Below are 16,217 nucleotides of genomic sequence, written 5' to 3'. Positions count from 1 at the left end.
TAAGCTAACAGCTAGCGGGTCTACCTGGTCGGCCAGTTTGAGGACAGCCATCTCTGGGTCAGCTCCGGCTGGTTCATCCACTCCCTCCGACCCCGCAGCACCATGCACGGTGCAGCTCGTAGCGGCTTCTTCTCGTAGCGGGTGATGTGGTCGACGAAGGCCGGCTCCCCTCACGCTATCTGCGGCGAACGCTGCCGAGCCGAAGCGGCCGCTCGGAGGAGGAGGAGGAGGAGGAGGAGGTGGAGGGGTGAAGCAGGAACGGTTTGACCCAAAACAATCCACATGTATGGCCGCTGCTGCTGCTGCTGGTGGTGGTGGTGGTGGTGCACGGGGCTCCCAGGCGTCTCTCCGAGGCCATACACCATCCACAGAAGGCTCCCCTCCTCAACCCGGTTCTGCAGAAGCCACACAAGCCTCCCGGAGAGGCAGCCAGGCTGAACTCGGCTTGTAGCGGAGGATCTCTCTCTCGCGCACACACACACACACAGGAAGTTGGAGCTCGTCTCTCCTCTCAGATGCAGAAGTGGAGGAGCAGCTTCCTCAGCATCAACAACAACCGGCACCTCCTCGCTGCTGCCTTCCAGTGGACACGGAGGGACCGACGCATTGTAAGCTGCAGCTGTCAAAAGTAATACAAACGTCAGCACACATCACTGCATGCAAACTATATCCGTTTTAAAGGGGAATATATATGTTTGCATGTTTTAGCCCCTTAAGGTGAGACACCACGGGTTTCATGCACTGATCGGTTTTGAGATTTTGTAGTATTTTGCTTCCATAACATTTCTTCTTTCAGACTAGTGGAGAGAAAACATCCAAAATACACATTTAGATGTTTATTTTACTTTTTATTTCTGCTCTTGAAATGTATGAAAACTAGCACATATTTAATAAGAGAACGCATGCATGATTATACATAGAAGACATAAGGAAACACTCGTATGCATTTAGGTGTACACATGTATACACATTTACATCTAATAACAAATTGATCAAGTATGATTCATTTCCTGAACAAATGAAGCTAAATGACACTAAATTCTTTTGAAATCTTTCATTTTCTTTCACCATCAGAAAACCCACAACCTTCCTCTTCTTATGAAACGATTGTAAGCTGGCAATGATCAGATTTTCAAGTCAGAAATTGATGGAAGCTAATGGCTGCTGAATGAAAGGGTTATTAAACATGTAAAACACAAGTCATTTAAAGTGCACTTTATTTAATGTGATCACAAGAATGGCCCTTTAAGAGTGAAGTAAATTAAAGCTTTTTAAAGTGTGTTGCTCTCCATCATCATCATCATCATCACCACCATCCTACACGCTCCGTTTATTATCCTACTACATCACTGTTCATGTCACTTCATGTACACAATGCTTCACTGCGGAAACATTTCTAATCACAGTCATCTCCCCCTCCGGGTGCGGGTTACCTCCCAGTGTTGACTCAACACTCACACACACACACACACACACACACACACACACACACACAGACACAGCAGCAGAGACACCACCATGCATTTTTTATGGTCTTCATGAAGATGCATTCCAAAGGTTATCAGGGAAGGAAACGGAAGAGGCTCCTTATTGTGTCTGGAAGATAAAAACATCAAATCTTTCCAGTTCAGGGTGTTTTTCCAGTTTGTCCAATACTTCCAACAAATACCTGCAAAACTAATGACACTCCCTTTGTGTTTAGTGCTGATTAACAACAGTTAGCATGCTGAACATGGTTTAAACATGGTTTAAACATCAGCATGTTAGCGCTGTAATTGTGAGCAACGTTAGCGTTTAGCACTGCCTGCACAGAGCCACAATCATCACACGATAAATACAAGCATTCAACAAATTAGCCCCAAAGCAAAACCACACGCAGCAGCAGGAACACATCACCGGGTCAGATGAACTGATGCTCAACCAAATGTGACTAACTGTGAGCCATAAATAAGTCCCAAATGTACACACACACACACACACACACACACACACACACACACACACACACACACTATAAACACATATTTGCCTCTTGTTTTCTAGGAATATCCCTCTGCTGCATCTCACACACACACACACACACACACACACACACACAGAGACTTCCTCCTCAGATTAGCAGACCCAGATTCTGGGGGGGAATCTGGGTCAGAGCACATGAAGCTGGCAGTGCAGCAGTGGTGAGTGAATGGAAGGGAGGGAGGGAGAGTGGGGGAGGTTTTTTCCATTGTGAGTCTATAAGCATTCATGCATGCTGTTTTTTTTTTTTAGTCCGAGTGAGTTCCCAATTTATTCCTCAGCTATGTGATGGAGGGGTCACCACTGGATGTGGTGCAATGATGGTAATTAGTTATGCATGTGCAGTGATGAATAAAATGTACGTTAATACTGAATGAGTATACTTTAATCTTAAATATTAATGCTGCCCCTGCCTGGTCCCCCGTTTGAAATGGAACTGCCAACGCAGTAGTGGAAAGTAAATAACTACACTCAAGTACTGTTTATGAGTACAAATGTAAGGTACTTTACTTTACTCGTGTTTCAATTTAATGCTACTTTACACTTCTGCTCCACTACAATTCTGAAGGAAATATTGTACTTTTTACTCCACTACATTGACCAGCTGTTAAATTACAGATCAAGATTTTGTTAACAAAACATTTAATTCATAAAATATGACAATCTCTAGATGTATCTATCCAACAGTATATAAAGTAGTCAAAATGTGCTTTTAAAATGCTGCTTATGTGTTTGAATATAATATTCATAACTGTGTTTTCATTAGTTTATAATCAACTAAAAATAAGAAGTATTACCTTAGAATTAAGAACTAAGAACGGATACTCTTCACGAAGTCCGCCATGTTTCTACGGCAGCCCAGAACGGACAAACCAAACACTAATCACCTTTCACTTGTTTATGGTACCTGAAGGCCACCGTAGTTCTCCGACGCGCTTATGAAACTGCAGTAAGCTGAGACGTAAAGGGCAACATGTTACTGCCAGCCGCCATCTGTCTAAAAATACTGTTACAAGTAAAGTATTAGCATCAAAATGTACCAAAACTTAAAAGCATGCAAAACATCTTATTTAATAAAAAACACGTTTTATTAACTAATACTGCTGGTTTGCATACAGTAATCTGTAATACATCATAATTTATTAGTTGATTATTTATTATATTATTAATCTGAATCTGCAAAGTAACTGAAGTTATATATTGCAGTAAAAAGTTCAACATTTCCCTCTGAGATGTCGTGGAGCAGAATAATAAAGTAGCAGAAAAGGGGAGTACAAGTAAAGTACAAGTTCCTCAAGATTGTACTTCGTGCGGTACTTGAGAAACAGAATGTAATTATATTCCACCAGCGTACAATTCTTGTGCATTTAAAATATTAAAAAGCTCCAGAGCAGAGTTTATAGAAGGAGACTGTGGCATGTAGTGTGTTAGTGCTGCCTCCATTATGTCAGACCTAGTTCAGTAAGATGTGAGAGATGAGGTCATCCTAAACCAGCCCCCCCCCCCTCACGCTCTTATGGCGTTATCTGCTTGTGTCTCAGCAGGAGAACACAACGTAATTGTGACGGCATTTCTCACAATGTTCAGAACTATTATAAACCAATTGATTTATAAAATAAACATCTAAATGTGTATTTTGGATGTTTTCTTTACACTAGTCTCAATGAAGACAAGTTATGGAAGCAAAATACTACAAAATCTGATGAAAAGTGTTTTGCCTGTAGAGTCTCGCCTTCAGTTTGGAGAAAAAACAACCAATTAACTATTAAAACGTACGTTAACATGTATAAATGTCGATATTCCCACGTAGTTCAAGTTCTATGAATAAAATAAAAACTCATTGAGACGCAGAAATTGGATTTTTATACACAAACATTTTATTCGGTTAAATAAAGCAACAACCTAATAAGAACAGGGGTGTGGAACGAGGAGAGGTGTGTAAAGGGAGCAGCCGGTACAGAGGCCTCTAATTACACACCAACAAAAAAAATCATCCAAATATTTAAAACGTGACGACTTGCTCTGCGTTCTTCAAATCAAGGCTAGTCTGACCTCGGCCATTCCTTACAGCGAACACTCAAAGAGTAAAAAAAGAAAAGAAAATTACATACAGACTCTTACAATGTTCCTCCTAACGTCATGCTCATTCTTTAATTCAGGGTCAATAAAGTGGCATCAAACAGAGGCTGAATGCGGCCAGTGTTGGACTGTTGCACCCTGGGAAACATCACTGTTGCTAAATAGAAACGGACTCGGTCCTAGACAGAGATCAGGGACGACAATGGAGAGTGAAGCGGAGAGCGCGTGAATTCGTATTTACAAGGCGTAATCCAGCTCGTAGCGGACGTACATGTTCTTGTCGTCGTTGTAGACTTGTGGGTAGTGAGCGATGAGGGCGTCCTGGGAGCCGATGTAGATGGAGTTGTAAATCTTCCAGTAGACGTCTCGCACCTTCCTGGCCGGATGGAACAAACCCTGGAGAGACAAGAAATACAATAATAAGAGGCGTATTCACTTTGACTATTTTGTTTTTTTATTATTTGTTACAACCATCACTAATCCAGCACTTCAGCTGGACGAGTTCACGGTCACATGTTGCTCCCCGACAGCCACAAATGTTACGCTTTTCCAACATATTGCCTTCCTCAGAGAAGCATTTTAGACAATTCATTGAGCAATTTCTCACATTTGTATTATTTCAAGGGTATAGGGTTGACGGATGGCTATGTAAGCGGAGTACGGTGGTTGTTAAATCTTCCTCCGTGAGCGTCCAGGTCGTTCTCACCTGTAAGCAGTACTGCAGCATGCGGCAGGGCCCGATGGCGACCCGCAGCCCCTCCAGGGCGCCCATGACGGCCTGGATCACATGCGGCGACGTCTCAAACACGTTGGGCCACACGTAGTTCAGCAAGTGGTTGAGGGAGTCCTCGCAGCCGAAGCCGTAGACGCCCAGAGACATGTGCTGGACTACCGCACTGGCCGTCTGTCTGTGGACCAGGTCTCTGCAGGAGGACACATGTACAGGTTCAGCGGTTATTGGTGGAAGTAAATCAAAACTTAGAAACCAGAAGCTAGACGTCTATTTAAGTGATAAACACAGAAACCCTCGTCTTCACTCACCTGTCCATGAGAGCGTCCTCCAGCAGCGGCGTGACGGCGTAGATGTAGTCCTTGCCCATCTCTCCGATGTACTCGAACAGGAAGGAGAGCGACTTGAGAACGCCGTTCTGCACGTTGAGCTCCGGCACGCGGTACTCGTTCATGAGCGCCGGCAGCACCGTGAACGGGGAACAGGTCTCGGCCACGATGGCGATAGCCACGGTGGTGCAGACTCGGTTCTGACGCTCCTGGACCTTCAGGTTGTTGAGCAGAGTGGCCAAGACATCGTGGGGGCTGAGAGGAGAGGAGGAGAGGGCAAAGTGTCCGTTAGTTTACATTTGTAGAGACACGGGGAACCGTTTGATTCATTTAAATATAAACTTAGACTGTTACAGGGTTTCTGCAGGCGTCATCAAGTTAAAGTTAAGGCTTTTAACAGCATATAAAATGCATTTTAATAACCATTTAATTATCATACTAAGCATAAAAGTGTGATGGAATACCAGTAGGGACTATAAGACCTTCATTTCTTTAATTATTTCACTTTTTTCAGTACTTTCCAGCAATCTAACCAAATGTATTGAAAAGACTTTAAGCCGACACCGTGAACAGAGACAATTTGAAGTAACATAAATGCATATTTGGTGTTGATGAAGCTCTCGAGCACTCACCCGATGGCTTTGGCGATGTAACCGAACGTGTTGACGGTAGCTCTGCGAATGGCTTTTTTGTGAGCTTTCAGCAGCTCCAGCAGCTCAAAACAAATCCTCATCCATTCCCTGGCTGACACATATTCAGCCCCCCTGAAATATACACAAGACGTTAGCACACGTATACTAATAATACACGACAATCAGATCCATATCACGTCAATCTGAGGCTTTATGCTACCGACCTGTCAGCGATCCGGCCCACCAGGTCGATGCAGTTCTCCTGCACTTTCTCGTGTCTGTTCTTCAGGATGGGAGTCAAACGAGGAAGCAGGTCTTTGATGGGCGGAGTCATCTTGTGCATACCTGCAATGACAAGAAAAAACATCCAATAGCTATTCACAGGTTTCCCTTTAAACCCTGCAATCTGAATTACATGGTTTATAAGTGTAAATGCAGTTGATGTGGTGAGACGTACCGATAACGTTGACGATGGCCTTCAGTGCTCCCAGGATGCTACCCAAAACCTCCGGGTACTCCTCTCCCAGGTACTCGTACAGCACCACACCCAAGTGACCCATCAGCTTCTCCTGCAGCCACGGACAAACGGAACATGCATTAGTTTCTAAAAGAAGTGAAATGGATTTGTCTTTGTGTGTGTGTGTGTTCATAGTTTACCTCCTGGCACGTCTTCATCACCACGGCGGTACGGGAGATGAGGTCGGCGGCCTGCTGACGGACTTTGGCGGACTTGTTGTTGAGACGCCAGAGCACCGTACCGCAGATCTGAGGCAGGTAGGGCTTCACGCGCTTCCCGAGGGCGTTCACCACTGTGCCGAAACCGTTCAGCATGACGGAGTCCTGTAGGGAAACGAGAAGGGACAGAAATGAATAAACTACTCCTGTGAAAGACGGGATTCTTCCTATACTTGAATCTGAAGTATCATCCGTCTCACCTCGGTTGTCTGCTCCTGGAAGGCATACAGGATACCGTCGATCAGCTGCTCCTCCAGCTTGTGGTCGATGTCAGCAGCACCCAGGTTGCCCATGATTTTCTCGATGGTCTCCATCACCATCTTTCTGTACTGCTCCGCCTCGTCTTTCAGGTCATCAACGATGCGAGAAATGATCTCTGCCGCTCCCACTTTGTTGGCCAACTCCACTGTGGTGTCCACCAACTGTTTGGGGAGGAAAGACGGTTTGAAAACACGCATGGGATGTGTGCAAAAAGAGACACGGTAGCACAGCAATACATCTCATTTCAACATGCATTTGGCTCAAGTAAAGTGGCAATTAAAAGTGTCACAACTCAAGTACGAGAGTCGTTATAACAGTGACAATGATTGATTTCCATGAAACACACCATGAAAAACATCAACACAGAAGCTTGTGTGTGGAACATGTGATTGTAACCAACGGGTGCAGGTTGAGAACAGACGAGACATGAACGTCGGGTCCGATAGCTCTCGTGTTGGTGTTAATCTAGCGAACGACTAGCCCTGATCTGAACCACGGACTGGTTGAACAGGCGAGAATAGTTCGCAGGAAGCAGTTTACATCACAATCATTTTATATGTGTATAACTGTAGCACAAATAAGCTGTTTTTACTTCTTAACATCTTCTATTAGCTGTTTTCTTCAAAGCAAACAAGAGACCAAGATCCCATTTCTATTAATCTTGGGACTCGACAAAAAGGGAAAACATCCACATCTCAGACTTGTTTTTAGTTGAACATGAACTCCCGTGTGCTTGCTCACCTGTCTGTAGTTGCGTCTGTCCAGAGCCATCCTGTGCTGCCAGAAGTGCTTGAAGAAGGGAGGCAGGATCTCAGTCTTGATGTAGTTGGCTTCCACACCATCAGTGCCACAGCACTGCTTCACCACCTACGAGACAAAAAACACAAGTTCAGGTCAGAGAAGGAACATCAGCGAGTTCAGACTAAAAGTAGAGAAGCCAGATGTGACCAACGGGTGCAGGGTGAGAACAGAGAGTACGAAAGTAACAGCTCTGCTAGTTCTCATGCTGGTGTTTATATAGCGACGTACTAGCCCTGGCGCAACCATGTAGTGGCTGAACAGGCGAGAATGAGTCGCAGGAAAGTTAGCTGACATTTGTAGACGCATGGTGTTTTTGGCTACAGAAGTTAAGACACAAGTCATTCTTCCCCTCCATTACCTTGAGTACAATCTTCTTCATCTCCTCATCGGGGGACTGGAACTCTCTGATGAGGATCAGCATCACCTCTCTGGTGTAGTAGTTGGCGTACTCGGCGTCCATCAGTGGGATCAGGTAACCGATGGCTTTGAGGAAAGCAGCCAGACCCTGGTGGCAGAGAGGGAGAAATGCATTGTGAATACAAACTCGGCTCGTTGCTTGTAGACCTTAATAAATGTAAATCTGCAGCCCCGCCTTTGACATTTTCTCACAAGCAAATATTCACACTGTGGCTACACGCAGGCTCAGCGCCGAGTGTGGATCTTGCAGTAAATACTTTGTTCCTTCCTCCAAAAGCATCTTACCTTTCCTCTGTGCTGTCTGATACCCTTCCAGAGCGGCTTGAGGACCGAGTCGAAGGACTCGATACCGTAGGGAGTAGCAGCTTCAGCGAGGGCGGCGATAGCCAGAGCGCTGATGGTCCTCACCTTCTGCTGCTCGTCTACCAGACCTGGAGTAACACAGACAAACCCAACCGTCAGAGAGTGAACACATTTCAGTATGACAGAGTTTAGAAAACGTCCAGTAAAGGTTGTCATTTGATAACAATCAACCGTTTAAATCTACAAGGATCTGCAAACTCCTTTATATGCGACCGTGACTGACCGTGTTCGATAATCTCCACCAAGCTGCGGAGGTGGGGCAGAATGGCGCAGCCCATGAGGATGGCGATCTGCTGCACGATCTTGATGCCCGTGTGCCGGGCCTGCCAGGACTTCTTGCTTTTACACACAGCTTTGAGAAACGGCAGGAGAGAGGGAATGCCGAGAGCGGAGGCCACCACGGCGAAGGCTCGGGCCGTGGTGTTTCTCACGTACTCGTCCATGTTGTCGATATCGGGTCGCATTGTGGAGATCATGGTCGCCAAACCGGCAGCCTGGAGCGGACGGGAAGAAGAGGAACGTCAAATATCTGAGTCGGATGTCTTTTACTGACAGAACGTGTACTTGATTTTATTCTAAGTACACTCTAGTCTGCCAAACCTGGTGCAGGTGCACCGGTATACATTTCTCAAACAGTCTGCATATATTTAGAACGACATTTTTATATATCAAAACAGTGGAAACGAGTATCTGATTGTAACCAACGGGTGCAGGTTGAGAACAGAAGAGACATGAACGTCAGGTCTGATAGCTCTCGTGTTGGTGTTAATCTAGCGAACGACTAGCCCTGATCTGAACCACGGACTGGTTGAACAGGCGAGAATAGTTCGCAGGAAGCGGAGCGTGCGTAAAAACATTACCTTCGCCAAGTTAGAGATGATTTCTCTGCCTTCTACTCTGGCATAGTAGTCCTCATCAATCAGCAGCGGCTCAATCACCACCAGGATCTGGACACAAAGAGGACAGTTAGTTCATTTCTTCACACACAATCCACGGAAAATAAGCGCAGATGGTTTTCACTCCGAGCCTACCTTGTGTACGTATGGTCGAACCAAGTCATCCAGTTTGTAGAGGATGCGGTCGATGACTTTAACCAACAGGTGGCGCTCCTGGTCCTCCAGGGTGGGCGACATGAGTAACGGCAGGATCTGATTGAACAGCGGACCCGCTCCGAATTCACGAGCTTTATCTGTGATCTGACGCAGAGCGGCCTGGAGACGAGAGAGAGGGGGGGGGGGGTGTCAGTCAGACGGGCTTCAGTCTCAACAGATGTCGTGATTTCTGTGCTGCTCCCAGCAGAGCATGAGTGACAACACCTTGACCGCCACTGAAAGCAGCAGCTCCTCAGTGAGGAGATTATCTAGCAAGCAAATATTCACACTGCAGCCACATACAGGCTCAGTGATGGGTGTGGATCTTGCAATAGGTACCGTTGTTGTGCTTTATGCTACTTCAAGGCTCTTTGTGAGATTTATGACATGAACACAAGGAGTATATAGGACACTTAAAGTAAGGGAATAATGACAAACCTTCCTCATGGGCGGTGTTCCATTTTTAATCTTCAGCAGCAGCTTCATGATCTTCCTCTCTTTCTGCTCCTCAGGGCTCAGCGTAGACTCGTCCACCTCCACCTAAAAACACACGGAGCAAGCAATCAACACACACGTTGAACTTCAGACGGGACGAACATCCCAGCGGTTGATTTTACGTATGTTGTGTGCACAAAATTGATGCTCACCAGGAGTTTGTCAAAGTACTGGATGTCATCGGGTTTGAGGAAGGGCAGGTTTCCTGAGGGCTGGTCATTCATCTGTTTGGTGGTGCGGTCCTCCACCTGCATGTGGAAGCCCGTCATGCCTCCGATGGGGGTCGGTGTGGCCGACAACTTGCGGGCCGGAGTGCGAATCGGCACGTAGCCCGCTGGTGGAGGCAAAACCTGTGGAGAAGAACAATAAACTGTCAGTGATGCGACTACGTTTTTAATTATATTTACTCATTAAACACGATAAAAAGGGGGCACGGACCTTGTATCCCTCTGGGAACATGGCGTCAAGCTCGTCGTCTGTGAGAGGCCGGTTCCTCTCATCGATCTCCCGCTCCCACCTCCACGCCTGCAGCTGCTCTGGAGTCATGCTCATCAGGTGACCTGAAGAAAACAGAAAAGCAAACTGATTTTAAAACACAGCAAAACCATTGAGGGGCTCGAGGATACTTGTGACTAATATAGTTCCTTTGTTCCATAATACAAACAAAGACTACAGAACATGAGACACTAGAAGCTTTGGCAATGTATAAGGAGAAAAAAAGCTTTCTTGCCTGGTGTTGGGGTGGCCATGTTCATAGCTGGCGTTCCTATGGGAGTTTTTCCTGGTGTCAGTAGTGGTGTAGAGGATCCCATCTGACTGGCCGGGGTTTCATCCCACCGAGACTTCCTCTTACTGGCCCCTGGGGTTGGAGTCTCGCCCACCGACTCGTCTCCTCTGTCTGTGCGCGGCGTTTCAGCCCAGCCACTCCCGTGTCCCGGGGTCTCCCGCTCCGTCTTTGGGGTTTCGTCCCAGCGGTTCTTGCGTACGCTTCCTGTGGCTCCACCGTGGCCAGGTGTGGCGTGGCCGGGCGTGTCCCCCCTGCCAGGGGTGGCAGCGCCAGCTGGTGTGTGACTGGGAGTGGGGTCCCACATGCGGGTACTGGGAGTGGCCCCTGGGGTCTCACTGCCCTTAGCACGCCCAGGGGTTTCATCCCATCGGGTGCTTGAGGGTGTGTGCGCGGGGGTGTGTCCTGGGGTGTGTCCTGGTGTCTACAAGGGGCCAGAAACAAAGACAATCTGAGATTTAAAACATGTTTGAGACAATAACACAACTTCTAAATAGTTGTCCCATATTACAAGTTACATTATACCGAGTACTTACAAGGAAGTAACCTGAATATTTGTACCCACTACAAGAAGCTTAAGTTATCCATAAAGCAGTAAGAGGCTGAAACTCTAATGGCTCACCTCAGCAGAGGAGTCAGCCTGGTCCCAGCTGGACATCTTTTTGGGTGTAGTATTAGTGGGGGTCTGGTCAGCAGTCTGGTCCCAGCGACGCTTACGTTTTGCAGCAGCAGCCTGGGAGGCAGCGGACCCGTTGACGACTTTCAGCTCCCCGGCTTTGGCCTTCTCTATCAGCTGCAGACGGATCTCCCTCTACGCGCAACAAAAGAACAAATGTCAGGAAAAAAGAAACACAGGCTTCTACAAAGGACAACAACTTCATACGATTGACATGTGGAAATAGCTTGCAGTCAAAGTAAACAGTGGGTAGTCGCTCACCTCCTCTTTGGACAGGTTTTGCTCCAACATGACGTCCACGTACGACCTGACCTGCAGCTTGGGGTCCGGCGTTTTGCCCCCTGCGCGAAAGAGCACCAACAAGAACATAGGACACTGATCAGTATTCGCTCTAGGGACCCAAGTTACTACAAACACAGCAAGCACAAACACAGCCAGCTAACCCTGACTCTCTTTACCAACAGATTAACTTACGCTCCTGTTGTTATAAACAGCTGATTCACAAAACAGTCCTACTGAATTACATACAAATATACATTTGTCTTTTCTTACATACAGTCATAGCATTCTATTGTAAAACAAGCAGATACATAGAGAGAAGAGCTGTGGTTGTGGTGTTTTCTTTAAGTGGATTAAGACGGTATAGCCATCACTGATGCAGGGGTCCTGGGCTGTGCTCTTCAGAATACGTACACTTTCAGTGCCATGGTCCCTCTGCAGTCAGACTTCAACCGGCAGAAAAGAAGCCTAGAAAATGTCTCTTTACCATTAGTAACACTTTGGAAAAGGGTTTGAACTCACACACAACAGTATACCACCTGTGTTGCATTGATTTACGGCACTCAAAAAACAAAGTATCTTCTTGGGGCATAACCACTAAACTAGAAAAAGAAAAAAATCATAAGGAGATCATGTGGTCCAGATTCCCAATTCTTTATACTAGCATATGAAAATGTTGAGGCTACATCTAGGAATGACATTAACATTAAATATATGAGCATCTATTCTGGCATTCTAATTTAAAAATGAGGCAAAAAAATAATGATCCTACTATCAGAAGTATGGCGATAGGACATGCCAGAGCCCCATTGACACGTCATAGCAGCCCTGTTATTATCCAATAATCTCACATTCAGATCCGGACTTCCCTTTGAGGACAAAGCGGACTGATTCAATAAGGATGAGATATAGAGTCAAATATTTAGGCAGTGATTTTCCATCATGAATGCGGGGGACGTTTGATCTAAATTTGAAGTAAATTGATAAGCCAAATAAAAAAAACTTTGGGGTTGAGGTTTGTAGTAGCCAGTGGACCCTGACCAAACTGATAAGTGCACAGTTCTCTGTGTTCCCCATAACCTACACAGGATGAGTTGCTGCACCCTTAACAGAGTGCAGTACAGGACTGGCAAAGCAGTACTGCTGTAGGAGAGAAATTAAGGACAGTTAGTATGGGCCTGTGGTATTGTGGTACACAATTTTTCTTGATAACATATTTCTATTTTACAGAGAGAGTTGTAAAATAAAAATATATTTACACAACAACTTTGTACAAAGAACTCTCTCTACATGCAGGCTTCAGTTGAGCCCTACCTAGACCAACCCTGAAGCACTTGGGCCATTTAAGCTCATGTTGTCAGTGGAAGTGAAGATGCAATAAAAATGGAGAGAAAGATAAATTAGCTGGCTCTTGTAAAAAGAGACAAACTAAAGCCTAATAATGAGATCTGTAAGAAAAGCTGGCTGCACTAACGTGTTATGTGCTGAGGCCCACGGATCTTTTACATTTGACAAGCCAACAGAAGTGGTTACGTTACCACAGGACGTTAAAATTACAGCCCTGACAAAGTGAAACAAGGAAGACAAATTAGGCCCGATTATGACTTATGTGTTATATAACCCAAAGGATCCTGAGCTGACCAAGCCTATTTCTCTCCACTGCCTGCCTTGTGATCTAAAGCTCTGTCTATACGTAAGCAGGATGTTGTTGGTCATCAGTTTCTGAGCTCAGCATGGCAAAGCAAAGTTCATTGTCAGGTGAATTACACCACAGCTAACCCTCAAACTTTCTCTGAATCCTCACAGGCTACGACAAGAGGGCCACTGCCCTTTACCAAGATAATTTAGGCTGTTGCTCACATGGGAATGTTAACCCTTCGACTCACACACAACCCATCTGCGACCCACGTTTGTTAGGTGAATAAGCCCTTTGAACACCTAACCACCTCTCCCATTGAAAAGCATGGTAACCCTACAGTGGGTTTCACTATATTTTATTGCACGCACAAGGATACAAATTTCATTTTGCACATAAATATCATGGAAATATTTTCCCAAACCGGAATACTGAAGATAAACTTTGAGCCCACACTGTCATTTGCTGTAAAGTTGGAAGTCGATACAAATGTAGATCATAAATATATCAGGAAGAAAACGCACAATGACACAAAATGTTCTTGGACCACAGAGGATTGACCACGGGGAAGGAATCAAGTCTGGGAGGCAAGCTATTGCATTGTAGTCGAAGGGTTAAAACAGAAAAACTATGGGTGTAAAACCATTGGCAGTCATGGGGGTCACAAAAAAGTGAACCATGAAAAGGGGGGAGGAAATGGGGAAGGTGTAATGAAGTCAAAAAACAGCTAAATTTACCGTCTGCAAAAGGGTCGAGACGCTCGGGTGAGATGATCATCTGTCTGCGCCGGGCTTTGTATTCATCTTCCCGCTCTGCGATCTTCTGCGGACGATGCTCTGCAAATGGGTCGTACTGCAAAACAAGGACGGGGTGTAAGTTTATTTAAAAACTGAAAAGTAAAAAGGCCTGTTTCAAAGAACACGGGGATGAAAATATGATCTTCGAGACACAATGAATCAACACATACTTGCTCGTCTGACTGAGGAATGGCATTGAGTATTGCCACTGGTGCATGGTACCCTGGCTTCTTTTGTCCCAACAAGCTTGTTGATGAATCCTCTTCATCATCCTGAGGAAGGAAAGAGAAACAGGAGTCTAGTCAAATCTCACCAAAACGGCAAGACTCTCCTAGCTCATATGCAAAGAAGAGCAGCCAAGCTCCCCAAAAAAACTGTGGAATTACAATATAATTGAAGTAAAAATTTAAAAAGTATCAATAACATTGTTGTACAATGTAAGTATTGTACTTTAGTGCTTACTGAGTAAAGGATCTGAATACTGGGTATGAAAATACTTACATCTTCCTGTTCATTGGCGGCGATGGAAGTGACATATCCAGCAAAGCGGCTGTCGCTGCCTCCATAGATCTCCTGGTCAAAAAAGCCGGTGGAATCGAGGCCCACTCCCTGATCTCCTTCCTCCAGCAGGGTGGCCTTCATCCCCTGGATCTCCAGGATCTGGGCCTCGATATCTACAGAGACACGAAAGACAAACAGAGGATGAGAATTAACACAACTGGCAAAATATGATTATCTGTGTTTAAGACTCATTACTTGCACGCAGTGGTGGAATGCAAGTACTCACGTAATGTACTTGAGTACACATTTGAGGTACTTGTGCTTTACTTGAGTCTTTTCATTCCACTTTCCGCTTCTACTCCACATCTCAGAGGGAAATGTTGTACTTTTTCCTCCACCACCTTTATCTGAACGCCTGAGTTAATTTCCGGATTAAGATTTTTGTATATTGGTTGCAATCTGTATACAAAATGGTTAGAATCGAGCTTCACCTCAACCAACAAACATAACAGTAAAATACTGCGTTCACATTAATGCATGAGCAATACTATAATAAATATAACATAAAATAGTGAAACAGTCACAAGGACATTTTTCTACACTAAGCGGGCTACTTAAATGTTTTACTTAACCATTGTGTAACGTGTGGTCGAGCGGTGTTGTCAAAATGAAGCTACTGCTAACTGGGTTAGCCAAATAATACCCATATTATAATATCCAAATAAATACAGTGATCAACTAGAGGTAGTAATGCACTACAACGTATGCTTGAATGTTGATAGGAGCACGTCGATAAGTCAGGTGGTGAAGTTACATATATATCCTTAATTAAAAGGGCTCATCTTTCACGGTGACGGTAGCTAACTAGCATGCTACAAAGCTAGCTAACCAGCGCCATTATCTAAGCCGTCCGCGTTGCGTCTTTATCACGGCCTACTGCGTCTCGCGCTTTCAAACAAACGAATACATCAGAACGTGCTCCAGATACTTCAACATTTACTACATAGTTTATTGACACATAATATGATGAAAAGTAATCCGAGAACAAGAGCTATTTAGTGGATTTTGTGCAAAAATTACCTTCGTGCGTTTTGGCGATCTTCGCCATTTTGGTGGTGGTTGTTCGACTCTGAGACCGGAAGTGTGTTAAAGCCGGACTTCCGTCTCTTCTTCTTCTTCTTCTCTAATTTGATTGGCGGATCGCAACCAACTTGAATAGGTACATAGTTTCCACATTTCAACTCGTTAATTGTTTTGTAAAATACGTAGAGTATTTGTTTTTTGGCACAAGAAAGTAAATAGTCTCTACAAGTAAAATTACTTAAAGTCTCAAAAGTAAACGTGTTTATTATGCTGTATGATCGTTCCAGTATTACATTCAGTTGCAGGAAGTATTCAGAACCTATACTTCAGTAAAAGTACTAATACCTCACCGTATATACTCCTTTACAAGTAAAGGTCTGCATTGAATATGTAAGTAATTATAAAAGTAATAATAATAACATTTTACTGCAATGAGTACTTTTACTATTGATATTTTTAATACATTTTACTTGAGTAAGGATTTGAATGCAGAACTTTTACTTGTAAAT

The 16,217-nt window shown here is 44.8% G+C and overlaps 2 protein-coding genes across 6 annotated transcripts in view; both read right to left on the bottom strand.

The window, feature by feature from the left end:
- ankrd44 (ankyrin repeat domain 44) overlaps nt 1-588 on the bottom strand; it is a 30,043-nt gene extending 29,455 nt beyond the window's left edge. The window contains exon 1 of one of the 2 annotated variants that reach the window (XM_076110534.1): nt 25-588. In XM_076110534.1, coding sequence (XP_075966649.1) covers nt 25-51 — 27 coding nt within the window. In that variant the 5' untranslated portion in view covers nt 52-588. The remainder of the gene's footprint in view (nt 1-24) is intronic. The other variant, XM_076110526.1, reaches the window with a different exon arrangement.
- A 3,285-nt stretch (nt 589-3,873) lies between these two features.
- Nucleotides 3,874-15,767, bottom strand: sf3b1 (splicing factor 3b, subunit 1). Of its 4 annotated transcripts, XM_076110346.1 has the most exons (24): nt 15,706-15,767; nt 14,626-14,798; nt 14,295-14,396; nt 14,065-14,179; nt 11,674-11,753; nt 11,359-11,547; nt 10,683-11,160; nt 10,391-10,512; nt 10,105-10,302; nt 9,896-9,997; nt 9,398-9,577; nt 9,227-9,313; nt 8,590-8,860; nt 8,289-8,434; nt 7,945-8,091; nt 7,527-7,652; nt 6,725-6,946; nt 6,447-6,629; nt 6,247-6,358; nt 6,014-6,134; nt 5,790-5,921; nt 5,140-5,412; nt 4,805-5,021; nt 3,874-4,494 (listed from the first exon to the last, which is right to left on the bottom strand). In XM_076110346.1, exons 1-24 carry the CDS (start codon nt 15,731-15,733, stop codon nt 4,336-4,338), a joined length of 3,963 nt encoding a protein of 1,320 aa, XP_075966461.1. In that variant the 5' UTR covers nt 15,734-15,767; the 3' UTR covers nt 3,874-4,335. The 4 variants fall into 4 exon arrangements, 3 of the variants coding, with proteins under 3 accessions (XP_075966461.1, XP_075966470.1, XP_075966480.1); XM_076110355.1 differs by lacking the exons at nt 14,295-14,396; nt 14,626-14,798; nt 15,706-15,767 and adding an exon at nt 12,106-12,159 and having other exon boundaries at nt 14,065-14,150; XR_012959263.1 differs by lacking the exons at nt 3,874-4,494; nt 4,805-5,021; nt 5,140-5,412; ... (13 more) ...; nt 10,391-10,512; nt 10,683-11,160 and adding an exon at nt 12,106-12,159 and having other exon boundaries at nt 11,396-11,547.
- Between the last annotated feature and the right edge of the window lie 450 nt (nt 15,768-16,217).

Source organism: Anarhichas minor, unplaced genomic scaffold (assembly GCF_050575085.1).
Source record: "Anarhichas minor isolate MPS153535 unplaced genomic scaffold, ASM5057508v1 ptg000004l, whole genome shotgun sequence".
NCBI classification, from domain to species: domain Eukaryota; kingdom Metazoa; phylum Chordata; class Actinopteri; order Perciformes; family Anarhichadidae; genus Anarhichas; species Anarhichas minor.
Note: the sequence above shows the minus strand (reverse complement) of the source record. Positions and strands in the feature narration are given on the sequence as shown.

Bases quoted from the DNA above. Each gene is read 5' to 3' on its own strand.
- sf3b1 (XM_076110346.1), bottom strand. From the start codon at position 15,733: ATGGCGAAGATCGCCAAAACGCACGAAG. The intron at 6,947-7,526 runs GTGAGCAAGCAC...CTCCCCAAACAG, and splicing joins ACAGACGCAACTACAGACAG to TTGGTGGACACCACAGTGGA. The intron at 5,022-5,139 runs GTGAGTGAAGAC...GTCCTCCTGCAG, and splicing joins GAGGACGCTCTCATGGACAG to AGACCTGGTCCACAGACAGA.